General features: G+C 42.6%; 1 protein-coding gene across 5 annotated transcripts in view; it reads left to right on the forward strand.

Annotated features, from left to right (window-relative positions):
• Nucleotides 1–12641, forward strand: part of LOC107374530 (kinesin-1 heavy chain) — a 65384-nt gene extending 52743 nt beyond the window's left edge. For 4 of the 5 annotated variants that reach the window (XM_070553011.1, XM_070553012.1, XM_070553013.1 and 1 more), the window contains 4 exons: nt 2554–2655; nt 2752–2965; nt 9067–9175; nt 9305–12641. In XM_070553011.1, the coding sequence (XP_070409112.1) occupies nt 2554–2655; nt 2752–2965; nt 9067–9175; nt 9305–9311 (432 nt within the window). In that variant the 3' untranslated portion in view covers nt 9312–12641. The remainder of the gene's footprint in view (nt 1–2553; nt 2656–2751; nt 2966–9066; nt 9176–9304) is intronic. The other variant, XM_054751242.2, reaches the window with a different exon arrangement.
• Nucleotides 12642–22917: the final 10276 nt, after the last annotated feature.

Here is a 22917-nt window from a genome sequence, read left to right on the forward strand (position 1 = left end):
AAATTCAAACACGTTCAGGAAACGCCAAGTGGAGGAGGTGTGTTTTTAGGCGACTCTTGAAGACTGGCAGAGATGGGGACAGCCTAACTGAGGGTGGCAACTGGTTCCAGAGAGACGGTGCTAGGACTGAGAATGCCCGGTCCCCGCGAGTACGACACCTAGAACGAGGGACAGCGAGCAGGCCTTGGTCAGAGGAGCGCAGAGCGCGTGATGGGGAGTGTCTGTTCAGGAGCGTGGCCAGATAGGGGGGAGCACCACCCGGGAAGAAATTAAAAACAAAGACGAGGAGTCTGAAGTGTGAGAGATAGCAAACCGGAAGCCAGTGCAGGGAGGCCAGAACCGCACTGATGGGGTCCCGTTTCCTGGTCCCAGTCAGGAACCTGGCTGCACTGTTCTGCACAACCTGTAGGCGACGCAGTGATGACTGACACAACCCTGCATAGAGAGAGCTGCAGTAATCAAGCCTAGAAATTACAAAAGCATGCAGTACCCGCTCCAGGTGGGCTCTTGACAGCATGGGCTTGATTTTTGCAAGGCTTCTCAGGTGAAAGAAACTGGACCGGATCACAGAGTTGATGTGAGCATCAAATTTAAGTCCAGCATCAATTTTCACCCCCAAACTGGTCACAACTGGTTTTGAGTAGGGAGAAAGAGGCCCAAGATCAACATGACGATCCACATTCCTGCTATTGGGGTGAAAAACAATGAGCTCTGTCTTTCCCATGTGTCGTTTTCATGTTCTGTTCCAGAGTCTGGATGTTTACAGACTGGAGGACTTTATTTTTGCTGAGCAGCTGTGAGTTTTAACAATACATGGTTGTGGCGGTCACGTGACCCTAAAGTTAACAGTTTGTCACAAATACACATTGTCATGTTCTGATTTAGTCATTTGGCCCAGAACATACAGAATCACACACAAGGACCGTAGTAGGAGAAAGGAAAACAATATTTTATTAAGGAAACTAAGGGAGCGCCATCAAAAATGAGGCAAGACTGAGTTCAGGTAGAACTCGAAACAGGTGTGTAAACAGAGGGCAGTGACGTGTGGAGGATGACATGCAGACTTGGAGCATTGGGAAATGGGGCTTACGGTTTCTCGAGGAGGTTTGGGCTCGGGGGAGGGAGAATTGTCTGGTCAGAGGTGGTCAAGGTCCATGTAGGACCAGGCGCAGGCCCCCCAGAGCCCGTTGCCTCCTGGCTGCCAGCCCCCCAGATTCCACCCTGGCCCGTGTTGGGGAGGGGGGGGGGGGGGGGGGGGGGATACTGTCACAACCTGTCTTGTCTCCCCACTCTGTTCAGTCCTGTGTCTTCCCCAATTTCTCCCACCTGTCTTTCGTCTCCCAATCACTTTAGATTGTCGTCATAGTTTTGGATCCTCACCTCAACCGCCCATCTCCACCTCGCCTCGCGCACTTGACAATGAGAAGATGCACGGATCGACAATAGAACCTGAATCTGAACTGCAGCTTGGGTGAAACAGAATGGTCGAACGAGTATTGAACACATAATGAATATTGCACTGGTGTTATTGTGTAACAGGATAATACCAGTACAGCTTAAACTGAGGAGTGATACACTCTCACTGCAGAGGGGATGAATGACCTACGGTAGAGTTCTGTTTTACATTGGGGATGTCTCAGTCTGCCTCTGAAGGGGGATATCAAGAAAGTTATTTCTTTTACATTATGTTAGCAGCTGTAAGGTAGTTTAAGGCTATTTTAACATATTCATACAGAGGACATCATGTTAATTATATGGGTCCATCCCAGACTAATATAGAACTGTTACATCATTATACTGATAATGCTGACATCAGGGGCATCATGAGTGGAATGGAACGCTCCAGGCTGCAAATGAAGATTAAATACAAAAAAGGTTAAGATGTGAACTCAATTTTAAAAGTTTAAACTCCACATTTATTATTATTTAGCCTTTAAAAGCATAGCTGCATCTGTGACACTAATTCATCACCTCAAAGCTGCCAGCTGCTGACAAGAAAAAGGGGCCAATTATTTTCACTACGCTTCAGCAAGCTTAGCAGCTAGCATGCCATGGAGCAGGTTTGTTCATCAGCATGAGCTACCATGGTGAACATGGGGGGGCTTTAGGCTGGCCACTGTCGTAGAATCGAAATTGGGAAAGTTAAACTGGGATTTTCAAAAACAGCCTGTGTTTTGGGATTTGCACGTTTCATGGAATACCCCCCTGATTATTTTAAGGTACTGGATGTACATGACGCACGGTGTTGTGCTCATATTCAGGATGAGACCTGAGGAGATATAGACAGACAATGTTTAAAATGTAAATATATATTTATATATATATGTATATATATTTATATATGTATATATATATATATATATATATATATATATATATATATATATATATATATATATATATATATATATGTATGTATGTATGTATGTATGTATGTGTGTGTGTGTGTGTGTGCGTGTGTGTGTGTGTGTGTCAGTAAAAAAGTGTTTTGTTCAAAAAGAATACCAAAGTGCAGCATCAGTTTATATTGGTGCTCGGTGCTGTTTTGGACAGAATGGACAAGACGTCGATGACATGGAAGGCAATGCTGCCCAGAAACAAAAAATCAACTTCCTAGAGCGTAATCTGGAGCAGCTCACCAAAGTTCACAAACAGGTGTGCACAGGACATCCACTTTCTCCCGCATTAGTGCATTTCCATGATTTCTGATTTTATCCATTCTCTTCGTCTCCTTCACTCTACTTTTGACAGCTGCTGCAAGACAATGCCAGTCTTCGCTGCGAGATCCCAAAAATGGAGAAGCGCCTGCGTGCCACAGCTGAGCGGGTCCAAGCCCTAGAAGCTGCACTGAAGGAGGCCAAAGAGACAGCGGCACGCGACCAGAAGCGCTACCAGCAAGAGGTCGAGCGAATTAAGGACTCCGTCAAACCTAAAAACATGGGCAGGAGACCATCTGCTGTGATAGGTAGGTGCAACACACTAAACAATGTCCTCCATCATACTGATCATTTACATCTGATCTATCCTGGGATAGGAAGGTCATCGGTGTCACCAACTTTCATTAGCTACTCATCAAACCCTCTGTGATATTTTACAGAATAGAAATAATAAAAACATATTTATTGGCTTTGCTTTGAAGAAAAGGGATTTCCTGCTGTTCAAAATCAAACAGCTTTCTCTTTTTTTCCACCACTTAACCCAGTTGATCCTTAATGCACAGGACAACCGGGGCCGTGGCCAGGGGCCTATGAGCTTTAGGGGCCTATCATAACAAAAAAAGTTTTGTCATTTGTCAGGTTTTCAGTCAATCATCTTCGATGCTCATTTAAGGCTGCTGGATGATCCAAATTACAAGTGACCTATGTCAGCCACGTGACCTCTGGACCATGAGCTGGCCAATCAAACAATTTAGATGATTTCAGGGCGTGTTCCTCTAGATGTGAGGAAACTAGAAAAAAATGGGTGGTGGAGGAGGTGCTCTGTAAAAAATATGATAAAGTGAATAAAATGTTGAAAATTGCACAACTATTTTGTTCAGTTCTGTTGATCTAATCGGTTTAAGTGTTAAACGTCATCACTGATGAAACTAGTTCGAGTTTAGCTAATGTTTTAGTGGAGAAAAGCCATTTAGTTCAGTGCACAAATTAAAGAATAAAAGAAAGACGTGTCACAACTCCACACTTCCATACTGCATGGAGAACAGCTGTACCTTCAGCGGTTCTCGTCCATCTGACCCGGTCAAACTCATCAGACATCTCCAAAACTTTTCTGGTAAAACGAAAAGTCTAAAACCTCCCCTTCAACCACGGCAGAGCGAAATGGATTTTCCCTCCACCATCAACAGGTTTGCTGCTGTGTGTGTGTGTGTGTGTGTGTGTGTGTGTGTGTGTGTGTGTGTGTGTGTGTGTGTGTGTGTGTGTGTGTGTGTGTGTGTGTGTGTGTGTGTGTGTGTGTGTGTGTGTGCGTGTGTGCACAACTTTGCACATGCATTTATGAACCTAAGCAACTTGGTGTCTGGCAGATGTAATATTTTTCTATTTAACTTTATTATTGCTCTAAAACCGGCAGCTACGTAGATATCAGCTGTTTTTGCTGCTGATGTTCTGTGGCCTTTGTGTGCAGAAGCTTATTTCAAATTTGAAAAAAAAAAAGCAAAGCACATGTATGTGTGTGTCTGCATGTTTCTAGTTGCAAAAAACTGATGAGAAATATTTTATTTAATTATTTGTTGTTTATTTTCCCCCTGAGCACCTCCTCCACCATTGCACACATATTTTTCCTCGTGGGGGGCCTACTGAGCCTCTCTGCCCCGGGGCCTATCAGCTGGTTAAGGTGGCCCTGCACTTAAGTGATTATTGGACATACATATAACATACGTATACATATATAACAAAGTGCTCATGATAAGCAGTGATATCATCAGCATTTATAAAACCTGATCTATGAAGATATGAGAGCGGAGCATGCAGATGTAAGAAGAGGCTAGAAATCAAGATGTGCATGAGAATTGTTTTATTCACTCAAGCCTTTAACATCTGGAGTTAGAATGATTAGACTAGAAAAGAACAGAAATATCTTCATTGTCCCTCAGTGGGACATCAGCCGTTACATTCACAACACACAACGGAAGGCAGCACAACGCAACACAACATACAACGCAAGGCAATACAAGGCAATGTAACACAATGCAAAACAAAGCAACACAACAAAGAATGCAACATCACACAAACAGTTCAACCCAACACACAACACAAGGCAAGGCAAAGCAGCGCAACACAACACAAAACAATACAACACACAAGCCAAGTCAATGCAACACAAAATACCATACAAGGCAACACAACACACCATACAAGGCAACACAACACACAAGGCAATGCAACACAACACAACACAAGTCAATGTAACACAAGGCAACACAATACAACACACAACACGACGCAACACAAGGCAACGTAACACAACATACAACGTTGCCAATGCAACACACAATGCAAGGCAATGCAACGCAACGCGACACAGCATATAACACAAGGCAACACAACACAAGGCAATGCAATGCAACACACAACAAAAGGCAACACAACTCAACACAACACAGGGCAACACAACGTGACGCAACACAACATACAATGCCACACAACACAAGGCAATGCAACACAATGTAACCAAAGACAGTGTTACACAATGTGATGCACAAGGCAAAGCAAAACAACACACAATGTAATGTAAAGCAGCACAACACAATGAAACACAAGGCAATGTGACTAAACACACAAGGCAATGCAACATGCAAGGCAGTGCAACGCAACACACAACACAAAGCAACGCAACCCATAATGCAATATAACACAAGGCAGCACAATACAACACACAACACAACACAACACAAGGCAACACAACAGAACATACAATGTGGCACAACACAATGTCCAACGCAACACAACACACAACACAATGTAACAAAAGGCAATGCCACACAACGTGATGCAACACAAGACAAAGCTAAACCACAAACATGGTAAGGCAACACAACACAACGAAACACATGGCAATGTGACAAAACACACAAGGCAATACAACACACAAAACAAGGCAACACAACACACAACACAAGGTAATAAAACACACAACACAAGGCAACACAACACACAAGGCAACACATTACACAACACAAGGCAATGACACGCAACTCAAGGAAACACAACACACAACGCAATGCAACACACAACACAATGTAACAAAAGGCAACGTCACAATGTGATGCACAAGGCTAATCAAAACAACAGACAATGCAAGGTGAGGCAACATAACACAATGTATCACACAGCATTGTGACAAAACTCACAAGACAGCACAACACAACACAAAATGCAAGGCAACACAAGGCACTGCACAACGGAGCTAGTGTCAATTCTCTAAACTGCTGTAGTCCAGGCGAGTATCTACTTAGCTCGTTACTGGTACCCTATTATTTGTGTCCGGTCACACTGATGCTGAGGAAGCAAGGACAAGGAGGCAGGTGACATTTAGCAGTTTTATTCCTTCTTTTACAGACCACAGAATAGTACAGCTTCCTAACTTAGCTTTTACCTCACTTTTACTTCTGATCCCACGAGCTCTCACACACACACAAAACTGTCCTTTTCTTCTTCTCCCTCGTTCTCTGCACACACTACTGTCTTCTGCCCCCCAACCAGAGCTAAACCTCTAATACAACAAGCGACGCAACACAACACATGACGCAATGCAAGACAAGGCAACACAACACACAATGCAACATGAAATACACAACACAACGCAACACAAGGTAAGTAGAAAGGATAAATAAAGAGTAAACAACAACAAAACACAAGTAAAAGTACTTCAAAGATTTGACATTATGAAAGGTAAATATATCCAAATTTTACCAAATCAATAATTAAAATTAAATTAAATGACCTTATAGATTAAAGCCCCATACAGAGACTTTATATCTTAAATAATGTATTTTTTGAAGTTCTGGTGGCATACTATCATCTACTATGTTCTTTTTTGGAGCTGTGATAGTGTTATGGGGTCCCACATCTTTACTGCACTATACAGTTTTTGACCCGCAGTCAGCCGCCGGACTGACTGTGCATTGCTTTACGGATGGGTCTTGCTCTCCAAAGCAGAGACTGTAGAAAAGTCCAAAGTCAACGCAGAGTGAGCAACTTGTGTCTGTTTTTGTAAACACGCTTGATAAAATGTATTTTTTAGTTGGTAGCACCTTCATTAGTAAAAATTAATGCACTGTGGGTGAATGGAGACCCATCTAAAATGGCAGCCAGCAACTATGGCAGCACTAGTCCACGAGGTGTCTACGTATAAATGTCTGGTAGACCGGCGGTTTAGAGACTTAAGCAATGGGAGATCCACCAAAGATAGCTATAAATCCCTCATCAGAGGAATCTAGGAAAAGAAAAAGAGAGTGTGATAGAGCAAGAGAAAAGATCAGAGGTAATATTGGGCTCTCGCTGGAGAGCTCTTCTCGAAAGAATGGCATGTACTATGGACTCTGACCTAGCCATGCTACTAATGGATAGGTAAGTAATAAATGATTTCACTGGGGTTATTGTGTTTGGTCGGGCATCACATTGTCATACAGTTCTGATAAAACTTTATTCACTGCAGAAATGCCGCTTAACTCATTCACTGCCATTGACGACTAAAGTCGTCATTTTAAATTCAACCGTTTCCTGCCAATGACGACTAAAGTCGTCATTTTAATTTTTTTTACTGTTTGGGCATCGGAACGAGCCCCCGCGCTGAGAGAACAAACATCTCAGCTCTGAAGCCGATCTTCATCCGCATATGTCACACGTCACGTGATCAGGAAGCAGAAAATCTATGTGTTAGGAGATTGTTTTGGGTCCTTCTTGTAAAAAAAAAAAGCGAGGCGCGAACCGGAAAAGCTTCTGTCGATCACAATTCGACAACGGATTATGAAAGAATGGATAACGCTCGAAACATGTGGATTCTTCCTGATGTAAGAGGTGAGTATCCGCTTTGTTTTGGTTGTTTTGGCGCTCAACGTTCTGTCACTCTTAAAAAAACAGTAAAAACGGCGAGAAACGCTGGCAGCGAAGGGATTTAGTGATCAGGAAACGGCTGGCAGTGAATGAGTTAATGCATTTATTTGGGCACGTGAGTTGGAAAAAAGCCAGTTAACATGCCTCTTATGAGTGACAGAGAGATTTGATTTTATGACAGTGATGTTACTAGGGATGAGCTGGGTACTCGTTTCAGACTAGTATCCGGTACGGATAAACCATTTTTGAAGAATACGAGCATTAAACGAGTAAAACTCGTAAATATCTGTAATCGTGCTGCAGGAAAATCCTCAATGGGTAACTGAATGTCTTCATGCTCTGTGATTGGCCAGTCACGTGCCCCTCCCTACACACAAAACTCTGCAGCCGGGAGCTCAGTCCGTCCGGCCGTCCACACTTGCACAAGACAGTAACGGATCTCTCTGTGATTGCTTCACTGTTGCTCACGTTTCTTCAGGACTCCCTAGGTTTTCTTCAGCTCGCCTCTTTTTCGGTTGAATATTTAAAGTAACTTTTTTTCGTAACTTACGTGGTGCATTTGACAAGACGGAGCTGACGTGCTGCATCAGTCACTGCCTCCGCTCTGGTTTTTAAATTTTTTTTTAACTCACTCTCTCTCCGTCTCTGTCTCTCACACACACACCTTAATCAACATTGTTTTGTTTAACTTTGTGTGGGAAAAATGCCAAGAACGTTGAGAAAAAATCTGTTTAATCAAATTAACATTAAAAATATATAAAGTTGTGTCTGGTTCTAGCATTTCTTATTTCCTATTTCCTACTGCATGAGTTCAGATGTATTAATCCATGCACTTAAATAATAATGTTCTGATTTTATTGAAACACTTGTTTTGTAATAGTTTCTTTACTATTGAGATCAAAAATATTTAATCTCAATTCTGAGGCTGCTCTGTAAATAGTTTTCAAATAAACAATACAGATAGTAACAATTCATATAGATTTCAGATATAAAATAATGTATTGATGTAATTCACACCCACTTCCGGTTAAATCACACCCACTTCCGGTTAAATCACACCCACTTCCGGGCTATGCCACACCCACTCTGAGTACTGATACATATACAGATAATTTAGATGGTTGAACAGATACAGATACAGATAGTGGTGTACTTGCTCATCCCTAGATGTCACGCAGCAAGCCTGGAGAGGGCGACGGAGAGCGTATATCCACAAAGTTCAGGAATGGGGCTTTATAAAAAGATGGCAGAGTCAATCTGCATTCAGCTCCACATGAAATGACTCCATTTGGTAATAACAACCCCAGCTCCGACAGATGTGGGTGGGGACACATGCTTGGTGACTGCAACTCTTTTGGATGAAACAAAAAACAGATTTAAGAGTAAACTGGTTTCTGCTGGCAATGGGAAATATTTGGATCTGCTTTAAAAGTACTTAAGAAATGTTTAAAATTATTTCTGTTGGTTTAAAAACCTTAGAAGTGAGCCAGTTCTGTGCTTCTGTCAAACTCAGCCAAGCCAATCAGACCTGGCCAGATTCCAGGAGCTTCTCCCTTCATCAGCATCAGTAAGTCCAGTCTCCTCCAGAACAACCAGCATGCTAAGGAAGACGACCATGACAGGTAACAGAAGAACATTTAGGTGCCGTCACAGTCTGATCTTCCTCTTTTTGTGTTTTCCTGTTTTACACAGAAGATGAAGAAGCCAACACATTCTAGCAATGATTAAATTCTCTTCTGTTTTGACTTCAGCTGCTGAGCAACAGCCACACATCAGGCCAAGGCATCACCTGGACGCTGCACCTGTTACATCTGTATTTACAGGATATGTGAATGTAGCTTTTACTCTGATGATATGGAGGCTGTCATGATGCTGCTCATCAAAATCTGCAGATGCTTTTACTAATCATTAGTCTGGCCTGCCAGACTCCTCCTCTGTTTAATTCTGCACAGAGAAAGGGTCTGGAAACTCTCCTAGTCAAATAACCCCACCCCGTGAGAATTCTTACCGAGCCAATCAGCGCTGAGTAGCGTACGTCACACACCATAACGCTGAGTTTGTAGAACATGATGACTGAAGCGGAGTTTGCTGTGGCTCTTTCCTCTGTTCTAAATGACTTGGACACAACACGCAGAAGCGCTAAAATCCTTTCTTCTAAAGAAAGATGTTTGGGCTGTCGCTAGACTCCATTTTTACTACAGCTAAAAAACTACAGCGTCACACACAGCGACACTCAATTTCTCATAAACAACAAAGACAGCGGCGGAGTTTGTTGCGGCTCTTTCCTCTGTTCTAAATGACTTTAATGTCTCTAAAACCCCAAGTAGAAGCTCTAAAAGCATTTATTCTAAAAAAAAAAAAAAGATTTTCACCGTTGCCAGATGCCCTTTTTTTTATACAACTAGAAAACGACAGCGTTGTGTGGTACAATTGGGATTTCTGTCTTTTTTCTGATTGGTTACTTTTGAGCTGCCTAGTCCCGCCCCTCAAGTGCCTCTCTGCCTGTGAGTAACCAGACTGGTTCGCTGTGCAGAATTAAACAGAGGACGAGCCTGGCAGGCCAGACTAACTAATCATGTAGATGACATCAGGTTACAATTCAGCAGTTGATGAAAACCAGGGGCCTTACTGCTATAATTAGAATTACTGGCTAGTTTGTCTAAGTATGAGTCAAATATTGAAAAACAGTTTTAAGGATTTGAAATTTCAAAGTAAAATGTTCTGCCCCTGCAGACTTTAACAGTAATGAATTCTGTATGACGTTAAACCATGTGAGAGTGCAGACTTTCCTCCTGCATTAATGTTAAAGTATACTTATTATGTATTAAACTGTATCTTGAAGCCTGGGGGATACGGTCTAAGGTAATAAAGGAGGGACATCCCACATCCCTCTTGCTGTAGAGTAAACCTGCTCTGGCATGTGAAGGGAAATATAATGTTTGATCACACATGTAATCCTGAATGATTTCAATTAATCATCTGTGTGTTAATACTCATATTCATTTCACTGTTCTTGTGATACTCATGTACCTTTAAACTGAATGATTCATATATGCCATGATCTCTTTGAGCCTGAATGATTCACTTGTGGTTGTCACAGCCTAGCACTGAGCTAGACCCATATCTGATTTATGCAGGATTATATTGCTAACGTTTCAGCTTATGCTTGAAGAGATGCATGGTACGTAAAGGCCAGGTACAGATTAGATCAACCCAAAGCTGTTCGAAGGAAAGGACTGGTCATATGTCCTCTAGCCCTAACAGAAGAAGATAGGACAGAAAGTAGATGGGGCAAAGTGTCTCCCATCTGATCTGAAGAAGTGAAGGACAAAAGGAATGTCAGTTACTAAGGAGGTGCTGGGAGCAGACTTTTGCAGCAGGAGAGAAAGAATAAAAGCTGTGCATCATGTAAGACTTGATCAGATTTGTCACAGGGACTGGGAGGTGGCAGAATCTTCTCTAAATGCGTTTGGGTAAATAAAATGTTGATAACTGAAATACAAGGCGACTTGGTGGCTTACTTCTTGTCTGATCAGATATTTAAAAAACTGGGAAGGTGTAAAAACATTTTTAAGAGTTACAGAAGACCACAGACAACATCATTTTCTTCTTCTTCCTTTTTCCTTTAATAACACTTTTCACCATCAATCCACAGAATTTTATTATTCCACAACACATGCTATGGCACCCAGATCAACCATTCTGTCTGCTTCCAGTGCCAGGACAGGTAAAAAAAAAAGCCAGAGGGGACATATGCTGGTGAAGGTTCGGTGAAGGTTCTCAGTCATCCAGGTCATGATAATCCAGGGGTTCAGTCGAAGGTGACTGGATTTTTTTGGTTTCTTGAAGATGTTTCACTTCTCATCCGGGGAACTTTGGCAATTATGACTGAAATTGTTGCTGAAAGAGCTGAAACTCACTCTGAATATCCCTCCTCCCAACCGCCTGATGAGTCATTAGCTTCTATTGTAAAGGAGTCACCATGTTGATTAGGTGCAGGAGGGTGTGACCTAGACTGAAACAGCGATTCAGAGCTGCATTATAGGTGCTGTCTGGCTTACCAGGCTAGTCACATATGGGATGATGGTACCTTTACACCTGTTGTTATTTTCTTTACTAGCTGCTGCTTTGGATTTTTTTCCCAGATTTCTTTGTTGATTTCACAAAGGCCCAGTTAGAGTATCGTCCATTTTGGAGTGCTTTCTTGATGTGTTTCTCTTCCTTTTGCTTTCCTTCAATCTTTGTGGGAATATTCTCAAGAACAAGAGGTAGTGGTTGATTGCTTGTTGCCTCTTCCTACTTAATCTGCATAACTGCTGGATTCTGAAATTTTATGTACAGGCCATTTTTATGGATACACCTTAATAAAATGGAATGGTTGGTGATATTTCCAACCAAAAGGGGGCAAATCTTTCAACATGGGTGGTGACCATGGTGGCCATTTTGATGTCGGCCATCTTGGATCCAACTTTTGTTTTTCCAATAGGAAGAGGGTCATGTGGCACATCAAACTTATTGATAATTTCACAATAAAAACAATGGTGTGCTTCTGGATGGCCCCAGATTTAGAGTCCAAGTATGTCTGTAACGTATTCCCTTGCTTTGGAAAAGATCCCAGTCGTCCCACAGGTCAGAGATTGTCAGAAAATGTTGTGCTGCATCTAATGGAGCCATTTTTTGATGCAGGCAGGAATGTCACAACAGACAACTTTTAAACTCACTTTAACTGGCACACAAACTGCTTTCGTGTAACACCACACTTCTTGGAACAATGAATAAAATTTGACGTGAACGTCCACCTCCAGCAAAGGACACTGCAGCACGAGAAGGTCTGTGTTCAAAAGTGGCAGTGTCTTGTTGACGGTCTATGCTCCAAAAAAAAAGAAAACAGTGTGTGTTCTGAGCTCCATGCATCAACACATGGTGACCAGAGATGACGGAAGGATAAACAAATAACACAATAACGGACTACAACTATATGAAGGTATCTTTGGTATATTCTTGCTGTGTCTAATTTCTAATTCCGTTTTTAGTTCTTTTTTATTATTCTTGCTGTGTCTAATTTCTAATTCCGTTTTTAGTTCTTTTTTATAACACAGTATAGGTTTTTTTTTTTTTTTTTTACCTTGCTGACAGTTTCATTTGCCAACTGCAAAACTTCCTCAGAGCTGACGCTGATGGTGGCTACCTACTCCGTTAGCTGCTGCCGGTATAAACGAAGCAGGAAGTAACGCCACCATCAGCGTCAGCTCTGAGGAAGTTTTGCAGTTGGCAAACGAAACTGTCAGCAAGGTAAAAAATTACTTTTCTGTGTTATAAAAAAGAACTAAAAATGGTATATGAAGGTATGGTAATTTATATTTAATTATGATAGTTTCACAGCAGCTGTACTGTGTTTTCCAATGTACTGGACAGCTCTATCTTGTGTAGAAATAAAGTATATTGACTCATGTCTCTTTCTGTCTTTGGGCAAGCGTGGACCAGCTTTGGGTTTGTAACATCACCTACTGGACTCCATTAATTAGCTTTTGGCCAGTGGCGGCTCCAGAATATTTTTCCTGCAGGTGCTATAAAGGAGCTGGTCTTTTTATTGAGGGTGCTATGAAGGAAGTGGTCATGCGTACCTACTGTTCTCTAAAACACCTTCAACACTATAATACACACATGTACACAAAACAACATCTGAAACAATCATTAATATACAGTACAGGCCAAAGGTTTAGACCAAGCCCCCACAATGGAGCTCTAAAATCGAGTCAAGTACCCAAAATTGCAGTTCCACCCTCATCGCTGGGGGCTGGTGTCAGAAGCAAGCAAATCCTCATTGACTCCCATGTTAAAAATACCAATTTCACAGCAGAAATAAACATGTTTACAGCCTGGTACCAAAACATGTTTTTGGTTTAAATGATCTAGTTTACACTCATGACAACTCTGAGGGGGGTGAGTTTTTTTCTCACTCTTCTGTTTAAGTGTATTAAAAGCCTAAAATTCTGTATAATTAATGAGCCTCAGACCCACGTGACCGCAGAGCTAGCTCCGGGGAAAGGCCTCAGTAGAGCCTCAGTCTGGCTTGGAAACTGCTCCGGCATTTTGAGTCTCTGTGTGTGTGTATTCTGTTTTGGATATTTTTTTTTAACACTGTGTCCTGTCTGGCTGTGAAGCAAACAGAATTGATGTCTGAATGATGGTGACAAGCCTTACAGATTTACTCTCAGGTGGAGCATCAAAGCGTCTGCTTTTAATGTCACCCCTGATACTTAAAACTTTATTGTTATTGTTTTTGAATGCTTTGTAATTCTGACCAGACACGGAGACAGAGGTGAAAGAGAAAGATAAAGAAAAGGTGTGTGTGTGTGTGTGGGGGGGGGGGGGGTTCCACAAAAATAAACAATAATGAACAAGAGTCTGCTTCTAGACCTGCAGAAAAAGACAACAAAAAAGAAAAAGGACAAAAAAATGGGACACAACAACAATACAACAAGATCAAGCTGTCACTGTGTCAACTTGATGAAGAAATATTTAATCAACGTTGCTTAACTGAAGAATCACGATAATAAATCACAGTGCATTAAGTGCCCACCATAGTCTTAAGACCTGTGTTTAATGTGCCCAAGTCCATACTTTTGAGAGCACCATGTGAGCACCTGTGTGTGTACACGCGCTTGTTTATGTAAGGTTTCTCTATAGAAGCATCCAACAGAGAGTGTGAGGGACCACAGATCCGCCCCCCAAAGATGTGCAGGAGAGGGGGGAGCTCCAAGTCCCAGAGATCCAGGCACTGCCCAAGAACACAGGAACCCCAAGGAGACTGCAACCAAAAAGGCCCCGGCCCCCCTCGAGAGGCACAGAGGATCGCCCCGGGGGGCCACAACCAGCAGCCGGCAGAGTCCCGGGAGACATCAGCGGCAAGCCCACAGGCCCGCCCGCAGCCTCCCACCCCCTGGCCGGCCAAGCCCAGGACCCAGCGACCCGGGACCCAGGGGCGACCACCCCCGCCGGGGACCCAGCAGAGCCCAGGGACCCAGACCCCACCAGGCAGCCACCGGGATCTATCAGGCAGATGCCAAAATCTTAAACCCCCAGACCCGGTTGCCACGAACACTCAGGCAGACCAAGGCACAACCCCTCACACCAGGTGTGGCAGGGGAGGGGGGACGAAGATCTATATCATCAAAAAAAGTTCCAGGAGAGGGGAGGAGTCAAAGGCCCCACCTGACATATACAGTCATACACAAACACAGTCACACACTCCCTCCCTCATGCTCACACATGCACATACAACCCAAGACTTACAAAAATGCACGCCGGACACCCACTCATGCTCCCCATACACACCCTATTCACTCTGGTCCCGGTACTGCTGCACATTGGGTACAACCATCACCGGTAACCAGAGTTTAACCCTTTCTGCTGGGGTGCTGATGAGCAGGCTCCCCACCAACGCTGAGCACAGCAACCTACCACCCCAGACCCCAACTAGAAGGCCAGATCTCCCTCCTAGCCTCCAGCCCCGGGAAACCAAGTAACAACAGAGGTGGGTAAGACCCCTAGTCTCCCTCCGCCTGCTCCAATATAGTGTTGTGTGATCATGAGGTGTATTCCATGGCTGTGGTGAGCAGCGGGCATCATCCAGCCTATGCCAGCTGATGCCACCGCACCACCCACTTACACCCTCAGCCCTCGGTGTCTAAGTGCGGTTTAAAATTGGAAGTGGGCACCGGCACCCGGGAGGAGGCTGAGATATCCCCCTGCCAAATGCCGTTGAATGTGCCCACTCCCAAGGCCCTAAGTGTGTGTTTGTGTGGAATGTCGTCAGTGGAAGTGTATAAGGTGCAAATAAAATTGGGGGGCAGGTTGCCACAGGAATGCGGAAATGGGGTCCATACCCACACTCCCTGACTTGCCCACCCCCCAAGGTCCTATGTGTATGTTTGTGTGATTATGTGAGGGAGCAGGAGGAGAGAAATATGCGGGGATGGGGAGGAATGGCTGGTTGGGCTTAGCCCTCCAGGGAGCCGGCTCCCCTACTGGCCCAAATAGGCACCTCTGTTGTCAAACTGCCACCCAGGGCATGGAGACCCAAGCCCATCCTGCCAGGGCCCAAAGCAGCAGCATTACAGAGCCTCACGGAGTCCGAGGGCTTCAACCCAGCCCCACCCCAGCAGAATATCTATGCCCATCCCTGCATTTGCACAACTTCCAGAATATGTAAGAAATGGGGCATCCAGGTAAGGTTGGGTCCTCCACCTCCTGGACCTCCCCCTCCCCTGTGATGAAACGGCAGAGGAGCCAAGGTCTACCTGAGGCCCCCGAACCCGGGCCAGGCACTGCTGCATGTTCCTGCCTTCTTCCCGGCAGCACACATGTCAGGACCCGACCCCCAAGGCCCCGCCCAGATCGCCACACGGGGCCAGCCACCCCCAAACCCTGTGACCCCAGGCCCCCACCCAGACCCGCCCAGGGGCAATGCAGCCGCCAGGCAGTGACCCATGGTTGCCGCCAAGATCCCCAAGGGGCCCCACTCATACTGCCAGTAGTCCACCCCCCGAGGCAACCCAAGCACCTCCAGAGGGGGGCAATGGCCCCCCAGTCCCAGACACCCCTAGTGAACCCACCTCCAGGGAACATCCGGATACTCCTAACTCAGACCCCACACACCCCCACCCACACCATCCCGCAAGACAACATCAACGGCCCCCCACCCTCACTATGTGATGGAAACGATCAAAGGAGCCCAGAGAGATTGATCTGAAGTGGAAGCAGAGGCTATATCAAGTGCAATATGATCTAACAAAAGATTTCTATACTGGTTAATGCAGAGAGTTTCTCTATTTTTCCAATTCAAGAGGATAGTTTTCTTAGCGATACATATGGCAGTCAGAACCACAGATGTTTCATTCGGGACATTGTCCAGGTTTCCCAGTAAACAAAGGGAGGGGGTGGTTGGGATATTACATTTCAGAGACTTTGACAGGTCTTCACACACTCTACCCCAAAATTCCTGGACAGGTGGACAGAACCACAGTGCATGAATGTAATTGTCAGGAACGTAGTTTGTACAGTGTGTACAGGTGTCAGATGACACAAACCCCATCTTGAACATCCAATGACCTGTATAGTGTACTCTGTGTAGAATTTTGTACTGAATTAATTGTAAATTGGAGTGTCTGATCATTTTAAAAGTTTTTAAGCAAGTTTGAGACCAGACGTTCTGGTCAAAGCTGACTGATAGACCCACCTCCCATTTTTCAATAGGGATTACTATTCTATCATCTATTTTGGACAGTGTGTTATATACTTTAGACAGTAGTTTGGGGGGGTTGAGATTATAGAAGTCTAATACCCTTGGTGGTGTTTGTAATTCTATTTTATTGAGTTTAAATTTTTGTTTTACTACAGATTTAATTTGGTGGTATTCTAAAAAGCTATTCTTATCTATTCCAAATTGGGAGACTATTCTATTAAATGGGATGAAGTCCAATCCTTCATATATGTGTTCCAGGTATCGGATTTCTTTATTTTTCCAGTCCGGAAGGTTCATCATTTTATTCTTTTGCAAAATATCAGGATTATTCCAGATAGGTGTGCGTCTGCATGGTACTAGTGAAAACTCTGTCATTTTAAGATACTCTCACCATGCTGTCAGAAAGGTGCTGATACTAATACTTTTGAAGCCTTCATGTTTTCTTATGCTTGAGCTAATAAATGGTAAGTCTGAAAGCTCTATCGTATTGCAACGTGTCTGTTCTATATCTAACCAGGACTCATCTAGTGGGTTATCTTGCAACCATCTTGGTATATATTGCAGCCTGTTGGCTAAGAAATAATAATAAAAGTTGGGTAGATCCAGTCCTCCTCTGTCTTTGGTCTTCTGAAGCGTTTTTAAGCTAATTCGTGGAGGTTTATCCTGCCAAAGGAATTTGGTAATTGAGGAGTCCAGAGATTTAAACCAGTCAGCTGGTGGTTTGTTTGGGATCATTGAAAATAAGTAATTTTTTCTGGGTAAGACCTAGCCTAGTGAACTAGACCAAATTCTTGCTTTGCAAAGTTTGGTCTAGGCATGCTCCATTGGAACCTCAGCAGCTCATACCAGGACTCTGGCTAGCCAATCACAGCTCTCTAGAGGGGTTTCAAACACATAAAGAGCTGTGATTGGCCCATAATGGTGGGCCAATCATAGTGCTCTATCTGTTTAGTGATTAAATCACAGAGCTTTATCCGCTTTGTGGGCCAATCAGGGCACTCTATATGCCTGGTGGGTGGGATGATGCAACAGAGTGAAACAAGAGTATGTCACAATCATTGTCCAGTGGAATGCAGAGATCATTTGAAAGACAATGGTAGAACCCGCCCCACAACCGAGAGCCATCAATGGAGCATGGCCAGACTAAATAATACATTTATTTAGTCTGGCTTGCCAGGCTAGGTAAGACCATCATTTTAATTGTAGCAACTCTCCCCATGAGTGATATTGGTAAGGATTTCCATCTTGCAAGATCATCTTCCACTTTCTTTAAAAGTGGGATGTAGTTCTGCTAACTTGGGAGAGACATTAATTCCCAAGTATGTGATATTCCCTGACTCCAATTATGTAGTAAGTAAACTGACAAAAGAGAAATTAATTGGTAGAACTGTAGATTTTAACCAGTTTATAGAGTAATCTGAAACTTTTGAAAAAGAGTTTATCAGTTCTATTGAATGAGAGAGAGACGATTGAGAATTCCGGAGAAAGAGTAAAACATCATCTGCATAAAGACTTATCTTATGTTCTATTTTCTTACACTTTATCCCTTTAATATCTGTTGTTTGCCTAATTGCTGCCGCTAGTGGTTTGATAAAGATGTCAAACAGTGAGGGGGAGAGGGCATCCCTGCCTGGTCCCCCTCTGAAGACAGAAGCTAGCTGATATTTGGTCGTTCGTCCTGACACGTGCAGTTGGCAAACTGTATAATGTTTGTAGCCAGTTTATGAAGAAGTTCCCAAAACCAAATTTATGTAAAGTTGCAAATAAGAATTTCCAGTTAACTCTGTCAAAAGCCTTTTCTGCATCTAGAGATAATATACTAGATTCTATGTTTCTACTGTAAGAGAAATCTATCAAATTAAGTAATCAGAATCAGAATCAGAATGAATTTTATTGCCAGCGCTCCAGCGATCCAGAGATCCAGAGCATAGGAACTACGTAATCTATGTGAGTTAGTGGATGACTGTCCAACCTTAATGAAACCAGTTTAGTCAGGGTGTATTATGAAGGGGGTTACCTTCTCTAATCTTTTTGCCAGGGCTTTACAAATTATTTTGAGATCAACATTAATAAGGGAAATTGGGCAATAGCTGGTAGGAAATTCAGGGTCTTTGCCTGGTTTTAACAAAAGACTAATATTGGCTGAGTTCATGTTTTGCTGTAATCTGCCACTCTCTTCGATTTCCCTCACCATTCTGAAAAATGTTGGAGCCAGAATGATCCAGAATTCTTTGTAGAACTCTGCTGGAAACCTGTCTGGACCTGGAGCTTTCCTATTAGTCATGGATTTAAGGGCTTCCTGGAGCACAGCTGATGTTAATGGCGAGTCCAGGACTGTAACTTGGCTGTCTGATAATTCAGGAAGTGTTATCCTGTCAAGGAACTCATCGATCTCGTTATCTGATGGGTTTATCTGTGGTGAGTACAAAGTTTGGTAAAAGTCTCTGAAAGTGTTGTTTATTCTTTTAGGGTCATAAACTATATTACTGGTTGAGTCTTTAACAGCAGATATGGTAGTTTTCTCTTTATTAATTTTTAACTGGCTAGTCAAAAATTTACCTGATTTATTACTATGTTCAAAGTTTTCTATTCGTAGTCTTTGTGCTAAAAATTGTGCCTTTTCGTCAATAATTCCATGAAGTTCTAATTTAGCTTTACGTAATTTGCTCATTAACTCTTCTTCTGTGGATGCCTCTAAAGACTTGATGATTTCTTCTAACTCCTGAATACGTTTGTTTTCTGTTTTTTTCTCATGTGATGAGAAAGAGATTATTTTACCTCTCATCACTGCCTTTCCTGCCTCTCAGAGAACAGATGCTGATGTTCCAGGCAGGCAGTGGTGGCTGGCCAGTAGAGGGCGATAGGGCGCCGCCCTCCCAGTTTCCCCACTGTTTTTAATTTTTATTTAAAAAAATAAATAAATAAAATTAACAATAATCACATATTCTAAGTTAATTGTGTGTTTTGTAACAAAAATAAATCATATATATATATATATATATATATATATATATATATATATATATATATATATATATATATATATATATATATATTGGTCTCTACCGGTCTCTGCCGAGCGGTGGAGGCTGTGTGCTGTTTTTCAATCGCCCAAACAAGACGGGACCGGTTGTCCAATTGCTGACAAGAAAATCAAAGGGTAGGAATGGGAATGTATCCAATCAGCGTCGACGTTGTTTCAGAACGTTTCAGAAGCATGATAGGCGATAGAGCTACCGCCAAGGCTTTCGTTGGTGTTCGGTAGAACTCGGAGAGTCTCGACTCCAGCACGTTTTTGGTCGTGACTCGTGACGGTCATGACGCAGATGTAGACATGGACGCCAGTGCGCCTACAACATGGATACCGGATCTCAGCAGCCACTGAATTCAGTTCGGTCTCTTCTCCAGTATCCGTTCGAGAGGAGAACTATGGTGGAAAAACTTAATGTCAAAGAGCTTGGACCAGATCAGCCCGACGTAAAGATAAGCCAGCAGGAGGAGGAGAGAGGTAAACTGTACACACGACGCTTCTCCCAAAATTGGTACACCAGGAAGCAGTGGCTAGCTGGATGCAATCACACTAATCCGTTATTTTGCTTTCTGTGTTTGTTATTCAAAACAGCTGGGATCCACAGAAGGTGGATGTGGAACTTGTGTCTCATTGGGGACTCCATTCATTCTCTGACTTGAGGAATGCAGCGCATCAGTGCAGCAGCCAACAAAGAAACGGAGGACGTTTGGACAGGGAGAACAGCAGCTGGGTGCAGAGGTAAGCTGTACATTACATTTCTGTAAACAAGACAATCAGAATCAGAAATCCTTGGTTGTCCCACAAACCGGGACATTTGTTTAATAACATGTTTAATGTGCAATAATTGTAAAAACTAATTTACACACATACCTATTATACATATTTAATCATGTAAATGTGTATTTCAAGTAAATTTGTACATACATCAATCTGATTCCATTTTAATTGTTACACTTCTGCTGCAGCAAACAAATTTCCCAGCTTTTGGGACAATAAAACATTTCTGATTTGTCCCAAAAAGTGGGAAATATGACATTTGTAAGAGGATACTGATGACATTATTTCCTATGAAAGTGTTTCCACTTTCCATAAGTCCTAACAGTGTAAATTTCTGGCATTTTGTCTAAGTAGTGTTTACTACCATTACTGTAACAGTGACCTGTTCATAATTTTTTGTATTCACTCAAATGTTGAAATTAAACAAAATGTTTTTGTTACTTGCCTCTTGCATTGCCTATTTACCATTTATGGTCATGTTATTTTATGTGCAATTTAATGCAGTATTTTTCAACCTTGGTAAGCAAGGCAGTGTGCCAATAGTCAGACACACCTGGATTAATCAGTTTGTCCAATAATGTAAGACAGGAAATAAAAGAGCTGTGCTTAATTCAGGAAATAGTGAAGTTGTGCACAAAGCTCAGAAGGCACAAGTTTGTTTAAAAAAAATAGCACAGCCCTACCAAAAATATTTTTCACCAGCCGCCACTGCAGGCAGGTCATTATGTTCTAAATATAAAGCCCACTCCTTTTTAAAAAAAATTCTATAAAACCTTCATCTTTGAACAGTGATGTATTAAACCTCCAGTTTTTGCTCGGTGGGATTGTCTTCTTGTTTACCAGAGTTAATGAGACCGGAGCATGGTCGCTGACAACTATGGGGTGTATCTCAGTGTCTGAAATGTCAGCCAACAATGAGCTGCTGACTAGAAAATAATCCAAACGTGAATGAGAGTGATGGACGTGTGAGAAAAAAGTATACTCTCTACTGTTAGGATGAAGAGATCGCCATGCATCACAAAGCCCATAATCACTCATGTACTGTTTAACTATATTAGTGGATTGCCAATTGCGCTGAGTCCCAGCTGTACTGAGCCTGTCTGTTAAGGAATTCATCCAAAAATTAAAATCACCTCCAAGTATAAGTGGACAGTCCAAACGTTCGGACAGTACAGAGAAAAATTTATGAAAGAATGAAGGGTCATCAATATTTGGACAGTATATGCTGACAATACATAAGCTTTGGTTCTGTACAGATATTTTTAACATTATAAATCTACCCTCTGGATCAGAGACTGTGTCCAATACTGTGAAATTGATGTTTTTGTGTATTAAAATAGCTACACCTCTTTGCCTAGATTTATAGCAGGCAGAGAACATGCTGGGAAACTCAGGTGTTTTAAGTTCATCTGCGGATGTGGCAGATCTATGAGTCTCTTGTAATAATATTACGTCCGCTTGCACTCTCTTTAGCTGATCAAAAACTTTAATCCTTTCTCTATGGAGCCAGCTCCATGTACGTTCCATGAGACAAACCTTAGTGCACCCATAGATGTGTGTGTGAGTAGCTAAAATATGACGCCTTCATGTGAATAAGATGGAATAAGTATCTAAATGTATAAAATAGTATGTTAATAAATAATAGAAAAGTAAATAATAATAACACTAATAATAATAAAGATCCAACAGTGTTTGTGGTTGTATTATTTGACGCATAAATTATGATATTGTGCTGTGAATTTAATATATCTGTGTGTGTGTGTGTGTGTGTGTGTGTGTGTGTGTGTGTGTGTGTGTGTGTGTGTGTGTGTGTGTGTGTCGAGTCTGACACTGTGTTGAAAAGTTGTGTGGTTGTGCCGTACAGGTGTAAAGGTACAGAAGCAGGTAAAGAGGAAAGGAAAATACAGATACAGGTTAAAAAAGAAGAAAGAACTAAAAAGAAAAGGTGGTAGGGGTGTGAAGTGGTGATGAACAGGTGATCTTATCATCTAGAAAACGGATTTAGCAGCTGTTTAATCCTGACGTGATCAAACCCAGTGAATCCTGATAAGAATGATAAATGTCTGACCTGATGTTGGGCTAATACAGCCAGTCAGTCACTCCTCGCTCCTTGTAAAGCTTATTGTCCACGTAAAGCTTATCCACCGAGATGACAGCTCTCTTCCCATCCTGGATAAACTTTTTGCGCAGCGGAAAGAGGACTCGGCGCCGATCCAGAATTTCCATAGGGAACTGATCATTAACGCCGAAATCTTTCCCTTTGAGCTCTCTTCCGTGACTTTTAACAAGATCCTTCTGCTTAAAATGTT

This window comes from Nothobranchius furzeri, chromosome 7 (genome assembly GCF_043380555.1).
Source record: "Nothobranchius furzeri strain GRZ-AD chromosome 7, NfurGRZ-RIMD1, whole genome shotgun sequence".
NCBI classification, from domain to species: Eukaryota; Metazoa; Chordata; class Actinopteri; order Cyprinodontiformes; family Nothobranchiidae; genus Nothobranchius; species Nothobranchius furzeri.